This window comes from Typopeltis vanoorti, chromosome 17 (assembly GCF_054136105.1).
Source record: "Typopeltis vanoorti isolate ZY-2024b chromosome 17, IOZ_Tvanoo_1.0, whole genome shotgun sequence".
Classification (NCBI taxonomy): Eukaryota; Metazoa; Arthropoda; class Arachnida; order Uropygi; family Thelyphonidae; genus Typopeltis; species Typopeltis vanoorti.
The window spans coordinates 115092131-115111491 of record NC_143565.1 but is presented as its reverse complement, the minus strand read 5'-3'; the positions used below and the strand labels follow the sequence as shown (position 1 = coordinate 115111491).

Here is a 19361-nt window from a genome sequence, read left to right as displayed (position 1 = left end):
TATAGATTGAGAAGAAGAAGGATAGAATGGGAGTTCATATCATCTCATCATTGGCCTTTTAAGAGTACAAAGTTGTGCTGAGGGTCAGCTGGATAGTGAGAGAGGAGTAAATAGGTAGAGTTGATAGTGGTAGTTAGGTACAGAGGCCTCAGTCGATCTGCCTGGTCTCACTTCAAGAGTGAGAAACCAAACAGATCTCCGACATTTCCTCCCTCCATCCGTTCTTTTTCCCAGCCCCCCCCGGCCAGTCACCTCTTCAGGTGGCTGTCCGGGGAGAGTGAGTGGAAAACAAATGAATAGAGGATACACATACGATCATACAATCAGACATTTCCTCCCTCCATCCGCTCCCCCTCCCAGCCCCCCCCCCCCCCCCCCCCCCCCCCCCCCCCCCCCCGGCCAGTCACCTCTTCAGGTGGCTGTCCGGGGAGAGTGAGTGGAAAACAAATGAATAGAGGATACACATACAATCATACAATCAGACATTTCCTCCCTCCCAGCCCCCCCCGGCCAGTCACCTCTTCAGGTAGCTGTCCGGGGAGAGTGAGTGGAAAACAAATGAACAGAGGATACACACACAATCATAAAATCAGACATCTCCTCCCTCCATCTGCTCTCCCCCCCCCGGCCAGTCACCTCTTCAGGTGGCTGTCCGGGGAGAGTGAGTGGAAAACAAATGCATAGAGGATACACATACATTTACACATACAAACATACATTTCACTAGACAGATATGGGAATAGACAGGGAGAGGGGAGGAGCCTGGCCCGAGTGATGCAGCCCACAAGGAGCTGCACCGCCTCGACGTAAGCCTTCGCAGCTCGGGATTCCAGATCTTCCCCTTCCTATTTGAACTAGATATGGACCTTTTTTTTTTTTTTTTTCCCCTACTTCTTTGCAAACTTCCTAGCATACTCCATGAGGGTTTGTGGATGTTGTGTCCTCATTTCCGCATGCGACAGCGAATTTAGCAATTCGCAAAACGCGGTAGCTTGGGTCTGGTTCAGTTTTAGGTGACACTGGATTGGATCTGGTTCGGCCTTGGTAATATCCGCGAAGTACAGTTCTCCCCATTTGAACCCCGTGCTGTTCCTGAGGAATAAGAACGAAGGTTCCCCGTCTTTGCCCATTTTTTTGAATAGCTTGTCTTTAACATACTGGGGTTGCTTAGAGTGTTTTAGGATTACGGAGCCGTTCGTGACTTCGTTTACAGCCGGTTCCGTATCCTGCACATTGCTTCCTTCTACTTCTGATTCGGATTCCTCTGATGAGGGTTCCTCGCTTGATGGGGTTACTTTTGCAACAACGCGAGCTTCTCTTTCTTTTCTTTTGTTGTATGCGTCCATGATGTCAAAAGCTTCGCTGTATGTAAGGCCTAACTTTTCCCGCTCTGGGCTGTGGAACCATTCAACTGTTCCGACCTCTGGTCGTGGAAGGGTAGCTTCCACCGCTGTCGTTTTAGTAGTGACCGCCTCCATATTTTCTTTTTCTCCAGCTGGCTCAGTTTCCATATTTCCTGTTTCTTTTTCTTTAGCTGGTTGAGGTGACGTGTTATCCGACTGGGGAGGAATGGGGAGGGCTTCAGCGTCTGTTGTAGTCGCAACTGTATCGCGAGCCACCCTCACAGTTCCGTCCGGCATAGAGCTGTCCACAGGTCTTGGATTTATAGGACTATTATCCGGGATTGGCGAAATGGTGCCTCTTGCTCTTTCTGCCGCTGTTCTTTTAGGGCAGGTGGTGATCTTGTGAGTAGCATCTCTACACTTCAGGCAGGGCGCTTTACAGTGCGCTGTTTCGTGACCCGCCTTTCTGCAGTTTTTGCATCTGTCTTTCTGGCAATTTGCGGCCAGGTGCTCGGGTGACCCGCATCTAAAACATTGTTTTCTCACGCCAGGATAAGTTACCATTACCCTGGCTGAGCCTACCATTATCAAGTTTGGGATTTCCTTGTCCATCATGATGGAGAAGGACACTTCTCCCGATTTCCACTGTGGGAAGTCGCCGTCTGTGCTGATTTTTACATTCCGAACCAATCCATACGGAGAAAACACTTTAGTTATTATGTTGTCGTCATCCTCCAGATGTTCAATAGGGAATCTATCTATTCTAACTATTTTAATTGTCTTTCCCACTACAAATGGGAAAAACGTTTTCCCCTCGCATTCGATCCCTTTCAGTAATTTTTCTTTTGTACCAACGGTTTTACAGACCACCTGGAACCTGCCACCCCCGTATGGTGTAAAGCCAGAGATATTTTCCGCCCCTACATTTTTGCTGATCGTTTTAGCAAAGACCCTCTTGTCGATTGCCTCGTCTATCTCAAAGCCAAGGGTTCTCACCCTATGTAAGGCTGCAGACATTGCTCAAGAAATAAGTAAGAGCTCTATGTTGTAAGATAAAGCTCCCGCTCCAATTCGAGCCAACAAAGAGCAAACCTCAAACAAAGGAAAACGCGGGAAAGAGAACAAAGGTTTCTTACCACACATGCAGTCTTTCCCAGGCCTTCCGCAAGTTTGAAGCTCCCTCGGACGTCGGCGTCCGTTGAATCCTGGGCAGGGCGATTCCAGGTATTCTGGCAGGATGACGTCACGGCACCGGAGTGAGCTGATCCTTGAGGTAGTCCTTCACCAGGGCGGCTCGTGTCAGTCGTGGGGCAAGCTCCAGGCACTTCTTCTTCTTCAGATGTCGAAACTCTGGAACAAGTCTGCAAAATCCTTGGTAAAGCTGTAATTCTAGGAGAAAACATATATTAGCATGGATACTATTATTCTATTAATAACATAATACAATACTACACTTTGATCTTAGCCAAAAGGCCGAGATCCAACAATAGAGACAGCAGATGAATTTGAGTTAGGTAGAGAGATTTTCGGTCAGTGCGGGTCACTCAACCGATTCTAGGTTGGATGTTCTCTGGTACAGTATGTGAGAGTAAACATATGCACAGACACCACCATCCTTGAGGCGGGAAAAAAAAGAAAAGAAAAAGGTCAGTGTGTAGTTGGGAAACCTGAGACGAGCAGTGTTTGAGGGAATTTAAATTCGAGTTTCTACCAAGAAAAGTAGGTGGGGGTATTTCAAACTGGAGAGTGAAATGAACACTGATGGTGGCTGAGACCATGTATATTTGTGAAGTGGGTTAGAAGGTATTGTGGAGTTTGTTGACCACTTGCATCATGGGCATTTCCTAATGCAGTGCCTATGTTCTGATTTTTGCAGTGATTAGTACTAGCACTTGACTTTGTAACTGATATGCCTTTTTTTTGTATTCAATGATCCAGTTGTCATCACCACTTTGGTGTTTTTCTTGTTGTTAACACATTCCCAGTTGAAGGTCAGATGCACTGGGCTTGCACACACAATTCGTGTGTCTGGGGGGGGCAGTGCCTTTATAACGTGTTGTTCACTACCGCTATTAAATCTGATATACTTGTTTGTGGGTCACTTTTACGAGGTGTGGGAAGTTTATTCTTTTCTTTTATTTGTGGGTCCAAAGCTGACTTTTTTTGGGATCAAAGTTAAATTCACCAGCTAACTTAACAGAATCATTCTTTAGCATATGTACATCATCAATTTCTGTATGGAGTAGAGTGACTGCATTGAATTTCATATTTCCCAAAACTAAATCTAAGATTTAGTTTTGGGAAACTAATTTTCATGTCAGATTTTGAAACCATCTTCATTTATTTGCTGACCAGTAATCCTTTGTCAACCATCATGATTTTGATATAATCACCACATAATGTAAAGAATATAACCAAATTATACTTAAAGCTGTACTAGTTTTTCAAGCTGCCCACTTTGTCAAGGGCTTATCACACAAAAGGTTAAAAAAAAAAACAGAGGTTAACATAACTTGGGTCAAAATGAAATGTGTAAAGGCAAGATAACTAGTTGGCAGTGTCATGTTCTATAATGTAATGTAAGTTGCAGCCCAAGTGTGTTGATGTCAGAAGACCAAACCTAGCGCACTATTAAGCTTGGTTTTTATTGCACTGAGTATGAGGTACATATAATTTCCAGTCTCCTTCAACATTCTTACAAAACAGTGATGTTTAATGTAAAGCATTTGTTTTTTGCCACAGTGCTGGATTGTTGACATTGGTTGTGTGAAAGGCTAATCTGGACTTTTCTTTTCAGGATCTCTGAAATGCTTGACATGCTCTTTGTTGGGGAGAGGGATTTGGAGACTGTGAGAACCTGGGTAGCGGGTAATGTGAAGTGAAAGCCAGTTTTGTCATAGATCCACAGTAAATAAGAGATTCTATCAAGTGATGTTGCAGATGTAGGGAGGTTTAATTATACCACCTTTAAATTCCTGTTTGTTAGTAAATATAGAATCAGATGGAGTTTTTAAAATCTTCTTGATCGTCTTGAGCCCATATCTTTTAAGAGATGATGTATGTGTGAGATGATAAAGTTCTAAGTTTCTTTTAGGAGATGTAGACTCTGTCCATCAGTGTTTTCATTGTGCCTTCTCTCTCTCTATGGGGAATAGAAGTACATAAGAATCTACCAGTGTTGGTGGGCTTCCTGTACACTTAGAAATTAAGTCTTATCCTTGTATCCTTCTGTGGCTTTCTTTTCAAAAGATTTCATAAGTTAGCTAGTAACAGAGGTGGGGGAGGTCCAAGATATCGTGGATAGTAGTAGATACTACTAGGGACTAAATTACCAGCTAGAAACATTCCTGAAAATGGAAATGACAGCTCTTAAAATTATGACATCATGGTCGTTAAACCGGATAAAGAAAATGCCTCAGTCATGATGGGTTCTGAAGAATGCACAACAAGAATGAAAAGCCTACTAGGGAGAACAACACCTATACTGCTCTAGATTTAGATCTCACTTGGCGTACACATAAGACCAATGACTTGATAAGGAATCTTGTCACCTGGCCTGAAGAAAATAAAATGTCTTGCTTTAAAACATCCTTAGATTCTAAAACATTTTGGAGTCCCAAAGCTTTATAAACCAGAGGTACCATTGAGACCCATTGTAGATCCATTGATTCATCTGCCTCCAGTTTGGCAAAATATCTTTCAGCTGATAATACCATACATAGATAAAATGGGTGTTATTTATGGGTGTCTCTAGGGACATCAGATATTTGGCTTGCTTAGATGTTACCAGTCTGTTTACAAATGTTTGGATCTTCTTCAAGATCCTTTTACACTGGATACTATTGTGATGTTCCAACACTGCTTAGAAAACATTTGTTTTTGATCTCAGGATTTGTATTGGGAACAAACACAAAGTCTCTCACTAGGCTCTCCCTTATTTCCAGTGCTGGCTACTGATCTACAGTCTTTTGAAAAGAAAGCCATAGAAAGATGTCATAAAAAGCTAGAAATTTTGCTTCATTATTGATGATATTATGAGTTATTGGTTATTATATTATTGGTTAAATTTTTTTTAACCAATAATATATTATTTTTTAATATTATATTTAATAACTGTGTATTTAATAACTTAACGTGTATAATTTTTACCAAGTGCATTGAATTACTAAGGAAGTTGGTATAATCAGTATCATCACTTGAAGTTAGAGAATTTGAGAAATTATCTGCAGTTACCTAGTGTTATCACTTGAAGGTGGCAAGTTCAGGGAATTATTGTTTTACTGAGCATTTATAAAACGATGTTCTAACAAAACAATGCTGAACAGGATAGTGTTCCAGAGTTTTACTGTATTGCACAGAAGCAAATTTGGTTTCAGAAGATTCCTTAAAGAATCTTCTAATCATTTAAACACAAATAATTATAAACATTGATTTTTTAAAATTTGCATGATGACAAAAAAATTGTTTCACATGTTTGCAACTAATTATTAAATCATTTAAATTTATAAAAAAAAAAAAATTTAACGAGACAAATGAAATTTAGCAGATTTTCAAGCAAACAATTAGGACATGATATGACATCTACCCACTATGTCCTAACGGAGATCAATCAATACATGCCAAAAGGCACGTTTAAAACTTCAGATTGTTTTAGTAATTGAAAAATTAATTCTAGAATAGACTCATACTTATCTTCAACGATATGAAGGCAAAAATATTAAACGGGGAAAAAGAGTAATCAAGATTTTAAAAAAAGCGTGTTGCTTCTCCCAAACACCTTTCCCAAAGTATGACACTCCTTCCCCACCCCAAGGAGTATGCCTGTCACACTTTGGGAAACGCTGGAGTGTAGCATTTTTAATTAGAATGACTGCTTGCATATCCCTAAGTTTATTCTAAAAAACTACACAAAACAAAGATAAGTTTTTAGTTTTGTGTAGTTTTTAAGAATAAACTGTACTTGTGAATTTTGTAACTGTTCAATTGTTTTCTGCAGCATTTTTTTTTTTTTAATGATGCTTTTAAGTGCAGTTGGTTACTCAAATATAAGAAATTACTGTCAAATAGAAAGTTTTATCGATTGCCTTTATGGCTCAGTCAGTATTAAGAGTGCTGGGCTCAAATGCTGTTTAGGATGCAATCTTGTCACTAAATGTGCAGATCGTGCCTTGGTTTCCCTTCCCAAAAACTTGGCATTTTCTCTCCCAAAAGAAATAAACTGCCTGAAAATAAACACAATTGATAGATATAGCTTACCATGCAGATAAAATAAACTGATCTATATAGCATTAATTAGGTTATTCAGGACAGGTTACGTACAATACAGTTAATTACTAACATAAAAGGGGCAAAACTTTTTTTTTTCCCACTATACAGTGGGGTCATTTCTGTTGAAATTAAGATAATTTTAAGTGACATGATTTGTTCTGTTTGTAAAAGAGCTAGTAATCAATCTTACTGATTACTAGCTCTTTTGAAGACATTGGGATTCAGAAATGTGTGCTTTGATTAAAATTGACTAATTTTTCATATAGTACCAGTATCCTGACAGAGCTAAACGAGATGTATGTCATGCATTGCAGCAGTACAGAGGACTATTTGCAAAGTTAGAAAACTTTGGTAAGTTTTAATTAACATCATTGGTAATCATCTGAAAATTTAGATTTACTTAGTGTAGCAAATGTTTTGGTATTTCTTATTACATTTTAGATTTTCAAGGAAACTATTTTTAAGGTTTTAATTATGCATTCATCAATTTTAATTAAAAATTGATGAATGCAGCCTTATATATGTAACTGCATTCAAGCATATCACCATTCTTTCCTTTTAATGTTACAGAGATCAGCATTCATTTTAGTAATTAGTGGTCTCCATAATTTTACCAAAATATCACCAATCTGTTTACTTCTCTGTATTACATTAGCGTTCAGTGCTCACAGATTTAAATGCTATCATCTTTAGAGAATATACACTACATTAAAACAAATTCTACATTGATCCTTTTTTTCATAAACAATAAAACAGTAAATATTGCTACATTCTAAACCAGTGAACTTTTTCATTATTGCTGCATTTTCTTTTATATACCTGTTTTTGGAAACCATTAGAATATGATTGTGATTATATTAAATTCTATACCTAACCCTATTAGTTTTCTATTTAAATAATTCATTCCATTTTCTTTTGTTTATGTCACTTATCACTCTTTTCTAAGGATGGTAATCTTTATTGGATCAAGAACCATGAGAAAAGAAAAAAAAATCCTGAAAGCATATTTTTATTAGTTCTTATTTAAAAAAATAAATAAATAAAAATTCATAACATATAATTTAAAAACTAAGCATAATCAAGTGCATTTTTTATTGATGCACTTAATTATGCTTATTTTTTGTATAATATCAGTGTTGAGGAGGAGGAATACATATGCATCCAAATTATCACCTTCATGTGGTTGAACAGGGATGAGCTGGCAATTTGGGATTTTTTTTATTATTATTATTACAACATGACTCATCGAGGGAGGACACTTACTCTATAACTCTGTCTCCACCACTCAATCTGCCAACTACAACTAACTGCAACCACACCAATGCCATCTACTGCCTGTCACCACCACTAGTATACACATACTACAGACAATCACCAACATCCATGCCCATGGCAGGATTATAACCTGCAGTCTTTTGGCTGGAGAGTGGAGACACTAACTGTTCATCTGACCCAGACCGACGGCCAAATTGTATTCTGTGTTGGTTTAAACCAATAGACAGATGATAGTAGGAGGAGCAGCATGATACTAGGGAAAACAGTAAAATGTTAGCTGCAGGAACTCGAATCAACATCAGACTTGAATTATTAAAGATAGTCATCATCAGCTTAAGGCATCAACAGAAAAGTGAAACTAGCAGTGGTTACATTCTGCAAGAACAATAAATGTAGGATTTATAATAGCAAGCTTATGTTTAGGACCCCTTTTGTCAAACTCACTTGTTTGAACTCTGTAGTTCAGTGATTAAAACAAATATGCTAATGACCAAATTATTTTTTTAGTAAAAACATACCTTTGGAATGTTGAAGGTAAAAAGTAATTCATTCTTTGCTCTTCCACTGTCATTCATAAACCGTTTTTAATGCTAATACTGAAATTATATGTTGAAGCAGTAGGCAAATAAAAGAATAGGCACATATTAAGTGAACAATGTGCAATATGAACACATTCATGTTGTGGTGTTTGAAACACCCCCACCACTATCTTCACCATCTGGTGGGTCAAGAGAGAGAGAATACGCTTCACTCTGCCATAATGTACTCTTTTTGTATCAGTGGATGCACCACATTGTGACAGGTTCTCTGGACTCTAACTACATCTGCTTAGAAAGGGGTAGGAAACAAATGTGCTTGTTTAGGATATATTAGAAAACAGTCATTAAGGAGAATACCATATTGGGTTGGTATATTTTAATTAGTAAAAAGTGTGAATATGTGAATCAATATTAATCAGCCATTTGAGTATGGCAGATATAAGGGAGAAAAAGAACAGGCATGAATAAAAATACTTTCATTACTGATAAATGAATTATTAATAATTAACATTTGTGATGTTATATGTGTTTGTCCTATAAGTTACTAGGATGGAGCGAACAACATGTGATCCTATAAACTTTACACATGAATGTTTGCATTTATATTTCTTTTCTAAATCACTTAGGGAATTGAAACAACGTAGATCCGAATATAAATTAAATTATACTTTAATAGATATTTCCGATATTTCGGCAATGTCACATTGCCATTTCCTAAAGGAACTTACAAAAAGGCAGGTGCACACAGGCACTAACAATACAGTAACTGAGAATGAAGATATGAAGCTATCGTTCTCCTAGAAGTCCTGATGGTGCCCTCTGGCGGGCTAAGTAGGTGTTCTTGGCCGTTGGGCTGAAGGTCTGCTGATGTATGCCTCCCAAATTTGGGGCAGTCGCATACAACCAAATTTGTTGAGGTTTGGAGAGTTTCTTAGGGCAGAGGCTGATTCCATAAATAATCTTACGAATTTATATTTGCTCCGGTGTATTATTGTTGCTTTCTTCCACTGTATTCTGTGGAGAGTATCCAGAGCATGGTCTGCAAGACCAGAATGGCTATACTTGTAAAACCGGATGTAGTCCTTGTGTTCAGAAATTCTGATATTCGCTGTCCTGCCTGTTTGGCCAAAGTATGACAGTTTACAACTGCAAGGGACCTGGTATACACCAGGTAGGTCTAGGGGAAGTGGTTGGTCTTTGGTAGAGCGGATAAGGGATGCCAATTTTCTGTAAGGCCTGTAACAGGAGGTGAGGTCATGTTTTTTTAGAATTTTGGTAATTTTTTCTGAGGTGCCTCGGATGTAGGGAATGGTGATGGATTTAGAGTAATCTTTTTTGTGGAGGGGGGGAGGAGGGGAGCTGTGGTTTGTAGGTTTTAATATTTTTTGGATTTTTTGGGGGGGTAGCCATTGGCTGAGAAAGTGTTGAGGATGTGATTTAGTTCAGTGTTAAGGGTTATGTCGTTAGAACAGATTAGTTTAGCCCTGTTGTATAGTGTTTTTACCACTCCATATTGTTGTGAGGGGGTGGGGGAGATTGTTGGTGGATGTATCTGCCTATATGGGTGGGTTTTCTGTAAACTGAGAAAACCAAAGTTCCATCAGGCTGGCGGGTGACGAGTGTGTCTAGGAAAGGGAGGCAGTTGTTTTCCTCTTTTTCCAGGGTGAACTTGATTCTGGCTTGTTGGTTGTTTAAGTGTGTAAGGAAGGAGAGGAGTGTTTCAGAGCCATGTGACCAAATAGCGAACACATCATCAACGTAGCGAAGCCATATGGTTGGTTTTTGTGGGACAGAGGCTAAGGCTTTTTCCTCAAAGGTCTCCATAAAGAAATTGGCCAAGGGTGGGGAGAGTGGTGAGCCCATGGCTGTCCCCTCTATTTGTTTGTAGAATTTTCCCTGCCAAACGAAATAGCCTGAGTTCATTGTGAACTGAAATAGGGCTGAGATATCGGGGGAAAATTTAGCTTGGATTAGCTCTAAAGTTTCCTTGAGTGGGACATTTGTGAATAAGGAGGAGACGTCGAAGCTGACCATTATGTCAGTATGTTGGAGTGTAAGGTTTTCTATGCTGGCTTTGAAGTGGGCTGAGTTTTTTATGTGTGATGGTGTGTTGCCAGTATAGTGTGTGAGCTCTTTGGCCAAATGTTTACTAATTTGTATGTGGGGGAATCAATGCCATCCACTATGGGACGTAATGGCACATTTTCTTTATGTATTTTTAGGAGTCCGTAAATACGGGGGGGGGGGTATAGAGTTAAACGGTTTTAATCTGTTGGTAACTTCTACAGGCCAAGAAGTGACTTTCTTAAGGAACCTGTGAAGTTTTCTAATTTGTGAGTTGGTGGGATTGTAATTGATAGGGAGGTAAGTAGCCCGATCTAATAGAAGAGCATTCAGCTTACCTTTGTAGTCCTTTTGGTTAAGTACTACAGTTGCATTTCCTTTATCCGCTTTGGTGATAACTAATTCTTTATTATTTCTCAATTCCTGTAGGGCTTTAAATTCCTTGTTGGATATATTGGTTTTGGGTGGTTTTGCTATGGAAAGGACACAAGCTACATCCAGTCTTACACTGTTGGCGATTTGATGTGAAAGGTGGCGGACTCCTCTTTCAATCTGGATCATAATATCCGCACTTGGTATTTTTCTGGGAGCAATGGCGAAGTTGTGGCCACGTGAAAGCACGTTGAGAGCTTCAGGCTTCAGGGTGACTGAAGAAAGGTTGATTACGGTGTTGGTAGCAAGTTTTGGATTGACGGTAGAATTCTTTTTTAATTTATCGAATTTCTTCATCTGTCGGCCTCATATCTTTTCAAACTCTTTGTCTGCAGCGGTACACGAGATGTCATGTGAAATCGACCACAGTTCGTGATTCAAAGTGAATGAAAGTTCATCTTCGAGGGTGCGAATAGCTTCGTTAATTTCGGCTAAGTCTAACCGCGTGGCGGTGATTTGTTCGCGAAGTAACGCGTAGCTAGCGCGGTTGTATATACGGAGCGCTTTTTGCGAAACAAAACGGTGCTTCAATTTTACACAGTTCGGGATTACCTTGTTATCCCGGCAGCGTTTCAGGAACGTCAGACGATTTAATTGTCTAAACAGCTTCAACTTCATTTTACCATATTGGCGAGCCTTCTGTGCGATCGTATCTCCGTGGATGATGTTGATTCTCGTAGACAGGCTTATACGTTGGTTATGCATTTCTAAATCAGTTAGGGAATTGAAACAATGTAGATCCGAATATAAATTAAATTATACTTTAATAGTATTTTTGATATTTCGGCAATGTCACATTGCCATTTTCTAAAGGAACTTACAAAAAGGCAGGTGCACGCAGGCACTAACAATACAGTAACTGAGAATGAAGATATGAAGCTATCGTTCTCCTAGAAGTCCTGATGGCGCCCTCTGGCGGGCTAAGTAGGCATTCTTTACAGAAAACCCACCCATACAGGCAGATATATCGACCAACAATCCCATCATCCCCCCCCCCCCCCCCACAACAATATGGAGTGGTAAAAACACTATACAACAGGGCTAAACTAATCTGTTCTAACGACATAGCCCTTAACACTGAACTAAATCACATCCTCAACACTTCTCAGCCAATGGCTAACCCCCCCCCCCCCCCAAAAAAAAATCCAAAAAATATTAAAACCTACAAACCACAGCTCCCCTCCTCCCCCCTCCACAAAAAAGATTACTCTAAATCCATCACCATTCCCTACATCCAAGGCACCTCAGAAAAAATTACCAAAAGTCTAAAAAAACATGACCTCACCTCCTGTTACAGGCCTTACAGAAAATTGGCATCCCTTATCCGCTCTACCAAAGACCAACCACTTCCCCTAGACCTACCTGGTGTATACCAGGTCCCTTGCAGTTGTAAACTGTCGTACTTTGGCCAAACAGGCAGGACAGCGAATATCAGAATTTCTGAACACAAGGACTACATCCGGTTTTACAAGTATAGCCATTCTGGTCTTGCAGACCATGCTCTGGATACTTGCCACAGAATACGGTGGAAGAAAGCAACAATAATACACTGGAGCAAATATAAATTCGAAAGATTATTTATGGAATCAGCCTCTGCCCTAAGAACTCTCCAAACCTCAACAAATTTGGTTGTATGCGACTGCCCCAAATTTGGGAGGCATACATCAGCAGACCTTCAGCCCAACGGCCAAGAACACCTACTTAGCCCGCCAGAGGGCACCATCAGGACTTCTAGGAGAACGATAGCTTCATATCTTCATTCTCGGTTACTGTATTGTTAGTGCCTGTGTGCACCTGCCTTTTTGTAAGCTCCTTTAGAAAATGGCAATGTGACATTGCCGAAATATCGGAAATATCTATTAAAGTATAATTTAATTTATATTCGGATCTACGTTGTTTCAATTCCCTAAGTGATTTAGAAATGCATAACCAACGTATAAGCCTGTCTACGAGAAGTTTGCATTTATAATGGGAATAATACCAAAAAAAAAAAAAAAAACTTATGAGGAGATGGAAAGAGATTTGTTTGCTAAATAAAATATAAATAACTAACCAATAATAAATAGTGACTGTGTTGCCCAGTAAATAGCTAGAGGGTTTATCCTAAGAACTAATGACCTAATGATAATTAATGTTAATAAAACTAATGTTAATCAGGTCATTCATCTAACTGTGGCAGGAATGCATGTGGATTTATGGAGCAGCAAATCATTTTATGCAGTTCGTTGTGATTATATTTATAGTTTATTTATAATTAATTTTGCTTTGTTTTCTAAGAAATTCTTTTATTCACTAATGATCAGTATTCATTTTTCATATTAATATATACATACGTATAAATAATTTCCAGTCATCAGAATTTTTCACCTTTCTGCAAATCCCACATTCATTACTTTTTTCTTTTTTTTTCTGCTCTTTTTATCACAGCTCTTCTGTCTTATCAATAATAGGTATCTTACATATGCTGGTATTTTGTTGGAGATCAATGGATGCAGTCCACCTTATAATCCATTTTTTTTTCTGCTCTTTTTATCACAGCTCTTCTGTCTTATCAATAATAGGTATCTCACATATGCTAGTATTTTGTTGGAGATCAATGGATGCAGTCCACTTTATAATCCATAGGATTGATTTTTATTCAGGAATATATGAATTTTTATTTACTACATCTGTTCTTTCCAAAGACTGGAATTAAAATGTTTGCATAGTGTTTGTGTGTCCACACACAAACACTATGGGGGAAGGGACTTTCACCAACAGACAGTATACTGCAGGAGCAAGAGAAACAAGTAGTTTTTATTGTCACTAAATACAGTTATAGCAAATACTAAATACAATTAGTGTAATTAGACAACTTGAACAATCCTTCATAATGAAAAACATTCCCTCTCACAAATGCTATGCTATATACATGCATCAAATTTTAAAACTTTACACTTTAACTGGTAGCCTCGATTCATTTGCCCATTCAGAAAGTCAATTCAAATCCTTTCAAGGCCACAACATCCATTGTACTCCTCATAGTTTTTCCAACTTTACATCATCTGTAAACCACTGTGTATCACCATCCAAGTCTTTCCTAATATCATTTACATACAAAATAAACAGCATCAGATCCGAAATAGCTTCCTGGGGTACACCACAGGTGACTTTCTTCCTTTGGAATATCACCCCCCCCCCCATACATAACTTGCTGATACCTATCAGACAGCTGGTCTCCAATCTAGTGCACTAATCTTATATCCAGCCCCATCTCTTCCTGTTTAATTACCAGCTTGTGATGTGGCAATCTATCAAAGGCTTTAACAAACTCTAAATATACCACTATATATGCTTCCCCTTTATCCAATGCACTTGTTATAGTAAGTAAGTGGATTTCTAAAACATGACCCTCCTTTAGCAAACCCATGCTGTTCATCAAAGAGAATGTTGTCATCAAACCAATTCTGAATTCTGGTTCTCACTTGCCTCTAACACCTTACTACAACTCCAGACAAACAGATTGGTCTGTAATTTGGAGCTTTAGTTTTATCAGCTTTATGAAGTGGAACAATTTTGCCCTCTTTCCACTCCTTTGGTACTTAGGCAAGTCTAAGACTCAAGTTAAAGAGGTAAGTTAAAGCTGTTGTTAACTTCCTGGAACATTCCTTCAAGACACGTAGTGATATACCATCAAATCTGGTGGCTTTATTGGCATCAAGTTTACTTAATTCCTCATACCTCTTGTTCACTTACTATCAGTGACTCTTCCTCCCTTCCCACTGCTTTTAAGTTCTGCATGATGCTACTTTCATGAGAGTGAAATACCTTTATGAGCTGCTCATTCAACATCTCTACTATATCCTCCTCAGTAGTTATCATTCTCTCTGACCAGTATCATCTTTCCATAATCATTCTTTCTTCTACTTGCCACATATAAAAAAAAAAAAAACTCCTTAGGATTTCTTTTGGTCTCATTATCTAATTCATACTGCACGTTTGCTGCCCTTACCATGTGAGTTACCTCTCTCTTACCTTGCTTGCTTGCTCTTTGTACTCCTCATGCAACCGTAGTTACTACCACCACCACCACCACCACCACCACTCATTTTATGCTGCCTCCATAATGCCTTCTTCCAGATTGCATGCTTCAGCTCTTCATTCATCCATGTTGCAGCCATCTGATTTGACCTCTTGGCCTTTTGGAATGCATTCACACATTGCCTCTATCAGAGAGTTCCTGAACAGGTCACAAGCAACACTGATCCCCCCCCCCCCTTTTTTTTTTATTCCGATTCTTCATTCGATGATATAGTTGCAAGCTGCCTCCCGAACTCCTCAATATCACCAACCTTATAGTTCCACATATATCCCTTTCTCACAGAAGTCCTCATGTGATTGGCCACCACCTAATGTAATCACCTCATGTTCACTCACCAACTGGAGGGAGAGTCAGCACCTCATTTACAATAACATCCTCTGATAAGATAATCAAACCCTTGATCCATGTATACTCTGTTATATACTGCCCAAGATAGTTGTCCCTCAAACTCAAGAAATTCATTCTCTTTGCTCCCAGATCCTGTTTCTTCATTCCATTCTATATTACCATAATTAAAATTATCCAAAATGATCACGCTTTCTTAGTAGCTAGACTAATTTGTCTATACGTTTTTCTCATGCCCTCATATTACCAGGTCTATAGCAATACCCAGCTAGATACTTCATTCTGTTTACTTCCATTCACCCTACTACTTCAAAACCACTCCCATTGTTTGGTCCTTTTATCTCCACTTTAGTTGGATGTAACTTTGCTGCTGCCATTAACAGCACTCCTCCTCCCTTGTATCTTGCCTATCCTCACGAAAAACATTTCCATCCATCTCTATTCCAGTCAGAATCTCATCATCTGTCCATGTCTCACTTATTCCCACAATTTTTGGGCAAATATGCCTATTAATGCTAGTTTCATTTCATTTATTTCAAATACTTCTGGCATTTGTGAACATACATATTAGTTTATTTCTGGTTCTATAACAAGCCTTCCCAACCCTACTCCTCATATGTGATTCCTTCATATCCCCCTTCCCAAGCTACTTATCTCTATTATCACTGATCTTGCACCTCAAACCTGTTTGTTTCCCCCACATCCCTGGTCATCCCAACTTGTGTTTTACACACATACCTCAGATCCTCTATCCGTCATCCACTCTTCCCATGCAGTGTCTCCCTCTCCACCCTGACCTCCTTCATTTCTCTGTTTTGTCTTGTGTTCCTTTTCTCTCTCATTGTCTTCTCATGTTACTTGCCTCAGCATTCACGGGCACTCTTACTCTACTTGCTGTTCCACGTCACATCCTGCTTCTTCAGGTCTTCCATTCACTTTGGTCATCACTCTCTTATAGCAGTGGTTTTTCCAGCTACCTCATACTAGATCGATTCAAGTGAAGCCCTTTTATTTGAATCTCTTTTATACAGCTCCATCTCTCTCTCAAATTCATCCTACACATTCACAAAATGAATTCCTTTTAATTCGCACATCTCAACTAGCATCGCATTCATGCTGACTAAATTTCTTACCATGCTTATCTTTTATTCTCCTCAGCAATCTTCTGATAATCCATCCTTACATTTTCCTTGTTGCCATCTAGATCATTTGTGCCTGCCACCATTATCAACTCTCTTGCTCACTTCCTCATATGCACTGCTTCAATCACTCTATACAATCTCTCCTGGAAAGCAAACCTTATGCACCTTTTCATTTACCACACCTCCCGAATCATTCGACACCTTTTTCATACTGCCATCTTTTATTCAAGCCCTTCTCTCCCTTCCATAAGGTGCCCACCCAACATGGAAGTGACATACATGTGTTAACCACCTTGCTGGACATTAAATTACATTGATATTGCAAATGTAATATCAATGGTATTACAATTTTAATATGCACTTCGCATCCATGCAAATGTGGACGTATATATACGTCCTGGCCGGTAGCGTGGTTAAAGCACATTCCTGCTGACAGTGTTGGCATGTGCTGCAGACACTGCCCAGCATCAATGTGCTAACATAATAAATTTAATTGTGTACAATTGTATTTTTATATAGTAAGAGTTAGTATGAATTTAGTAGGATGCTTAAGGGTCAAAGCTGTATAACTGAGAGTAGACCTCCACATCGTTCAAAGGAATGCAAAGAGCTAACCAGGGCTTCTGACCTAATGTCCAATCCTCACCTTCTCGTGGTGCACCCTGTTAGTTATCTACTTGGATGATACTGAACGAACAAGAATAGGCTAACAATTTGGGATTTAGCCAACCAAATTGTATTCTTATTGGCTTAAACCACAATATAAAATGATGGTACAACATGACAAAATTTCATGCTGACTGGGGCATTGCCTGTTAAACAAGGCCCCCATTGTTTTTGCCAGGGAACCAGGGGGGACAGTGCTAAGTCAGCTACTGGAACAAATCCTAACACACCCCAACTCAACATTACCAGAGTTGAAGATAGGTACTATCAACATAAGAAACCTGAATGTCAAAGAAATGGAGCTGGCTGAGGAATTGGATAAGTACCAGATCGACATAATAGGGGTGACTGAAACAAAAAAGACCAAAACTGGTGAGATCGTTATGAGCAATAAATACAAAATGTTATATTCAGGCAATGAAAATCAAGGAAAAGAAGAAGTAGCCATAGTATTCAACACAAAATACGAGGATAATCTTCTTGAATGGCAGGTCAGTCTCAAGTAGAGTAATGTGGGCAAATATGAGAATGGGGAACTGGACAATGAGACTTATTTGTGCCTATGGTCCCACAGAAGGTTCTACTAAAGTAGAAGTGGAGAAATTTTTTGAGGCTTTAGAAAAAGCAACTGACACAAAAAAAAATTGCAAAGTTGGTCCTTGTTGTGATCTAAATAGCAGAGTAGGGAATGATTGTGAGACATACAAAAATATTTTGGGAAAATTTGGAGAAAAGAGCAAAGCTAATAATAATGGCAAACATCTGTTGGATTTCTGCTCAGGACATGGACTGGTTATTACTAACACCATGTTCCAACATAAAAATGTGCACAAATTCACATGGAGAGAGGCAAGGAATAAGAAAAGTCTCATTGACTATGTTATTGTTGATAGTGATGTTTTCTCCCTGGTGCAGGACACCAGAGTGTACAGAGGATTTGAAATTGGAAGTGATCACTATTTAGTCTTGAGCAGGATAAATTTGAATTTCATATTGAAAAGAATAATATGTAAGAAAGTTTTAAAGTGAATGAAAGTTGAGCAGCTCTCAGATGTGAACTGTAGACTAAAATACACAGATTATTGAAGAAAAAATGAAAGAGTTTGAGAACAGGAATCAAACCTTGGAGATTCAGTGGCAAAATCTGAACAAAACATTGATTGATTCTGCCAGAGAGGCATGTGGTGAGGTTGTCTGTAAGGATAAAAAAATCAGAACTTCCTGGTGGCCACAGGAAGTTAAAGAGGCAGTGAAGGAAAAGAAGAAAGCATACCAAAAGTTCCTGTCAAATAAGTCAGCTTGTGCTCTTAGAGAATATAGAGACAAATGCAAGAATGCTAAACACTGTGTAAAACTAGCTAAACAAAAGTCATGGGAGGACTTTGGCAAGAATATAGAAAATAAATATCAAGAAGGTGGCAAAATATTCTGGAGGTTGTTGAAGAAGCTTAGGAATGGAGGAAAGAGTGTTCTAAAAGGAATTAGAGATGATAAAGGTGACATGAAAACGGGAAAAAGATATCCTTGAAGTATGGAGCAATTACTTTGAAAAACTGCTAAATGAAACAAGCAGTGATGACAGCACAGTGGTAAAAAACACTGACCAGGCATGCAGTCAGGATTACATATCCATACTTGAAGTAGAAAAAGCCATCAAAGGCTTGAAATGTGGAAAGGCAGCAGGAGTCGATGATATTCGACCAGAAATGCTGAAGCATGGTGGTATAAGAGTCTTACAGTGGCTGCACTTCATAGTTCAGAAAGCCTGGACAGAGGGACGAATTCCTGATGATTGGAGTAGAGCTCTCATAGTACCCATATATAAAAAGGGAAATAAAACTGAATGTGAGAATTACAGAGGTATTTCCCTACTGAGTGTTCCTGGCAAGATCTATGCAAGTATACTTGAGAAACGGTGGAGAAGAATTGTGGAAGAAAAGCTTGGTGAAGAACAAGCTGGATTCAGGCCAAATAGAGGCTGTCAGGATCAGATCTTCACTTTACGACAAATAGTCGAGAAAGCATGGTAATATATCAAAGATCTGTATTTATGTTTTGTCGATCTGGAAAAGGCATATGACAAGGTGCCAAGAGAGAGAAGCTATTCAATACGCTGCAGTTATATGGTGTCAATCGGGCATTATATCAAGCAATACTTAGTCTTTATTTGAGTTGTAAGTCAGCAGTTAAAATTGAAGGAAGTACA

General features: G+C 39.0%; 1 protein-coding gene and 1 pseudogene across 2 annotated transcripts in view; one reads left to right on the top strand and one right to left on the bottom strand.

The window, feature by feature from the left end:
• TSG101 (tumor susceptibility gene 101) overlaps window positions 1–19361 on the top strand; it is a 220767-nt gene that overhangs the window by 51234 nt on the left and 150172 nt on the right. For both annotated transcript variants that reach the window (XM_090407519.1, XM_090407518.1), the window contains exon 3: window positions 6878–6962. In XM_090407519.1, the coding sequence (XP_090263645.1) occupies window positions 6878–6962 (85 nt within the window). The remainder of the gene's footprint in view (window positions 1–6877; window positions 6963–19361) is intronic.
• LOC150097818 (U2 spliceosomal RNA) lies at window positions 2595–2828 on the bottom strand (annotated as a pseudogene).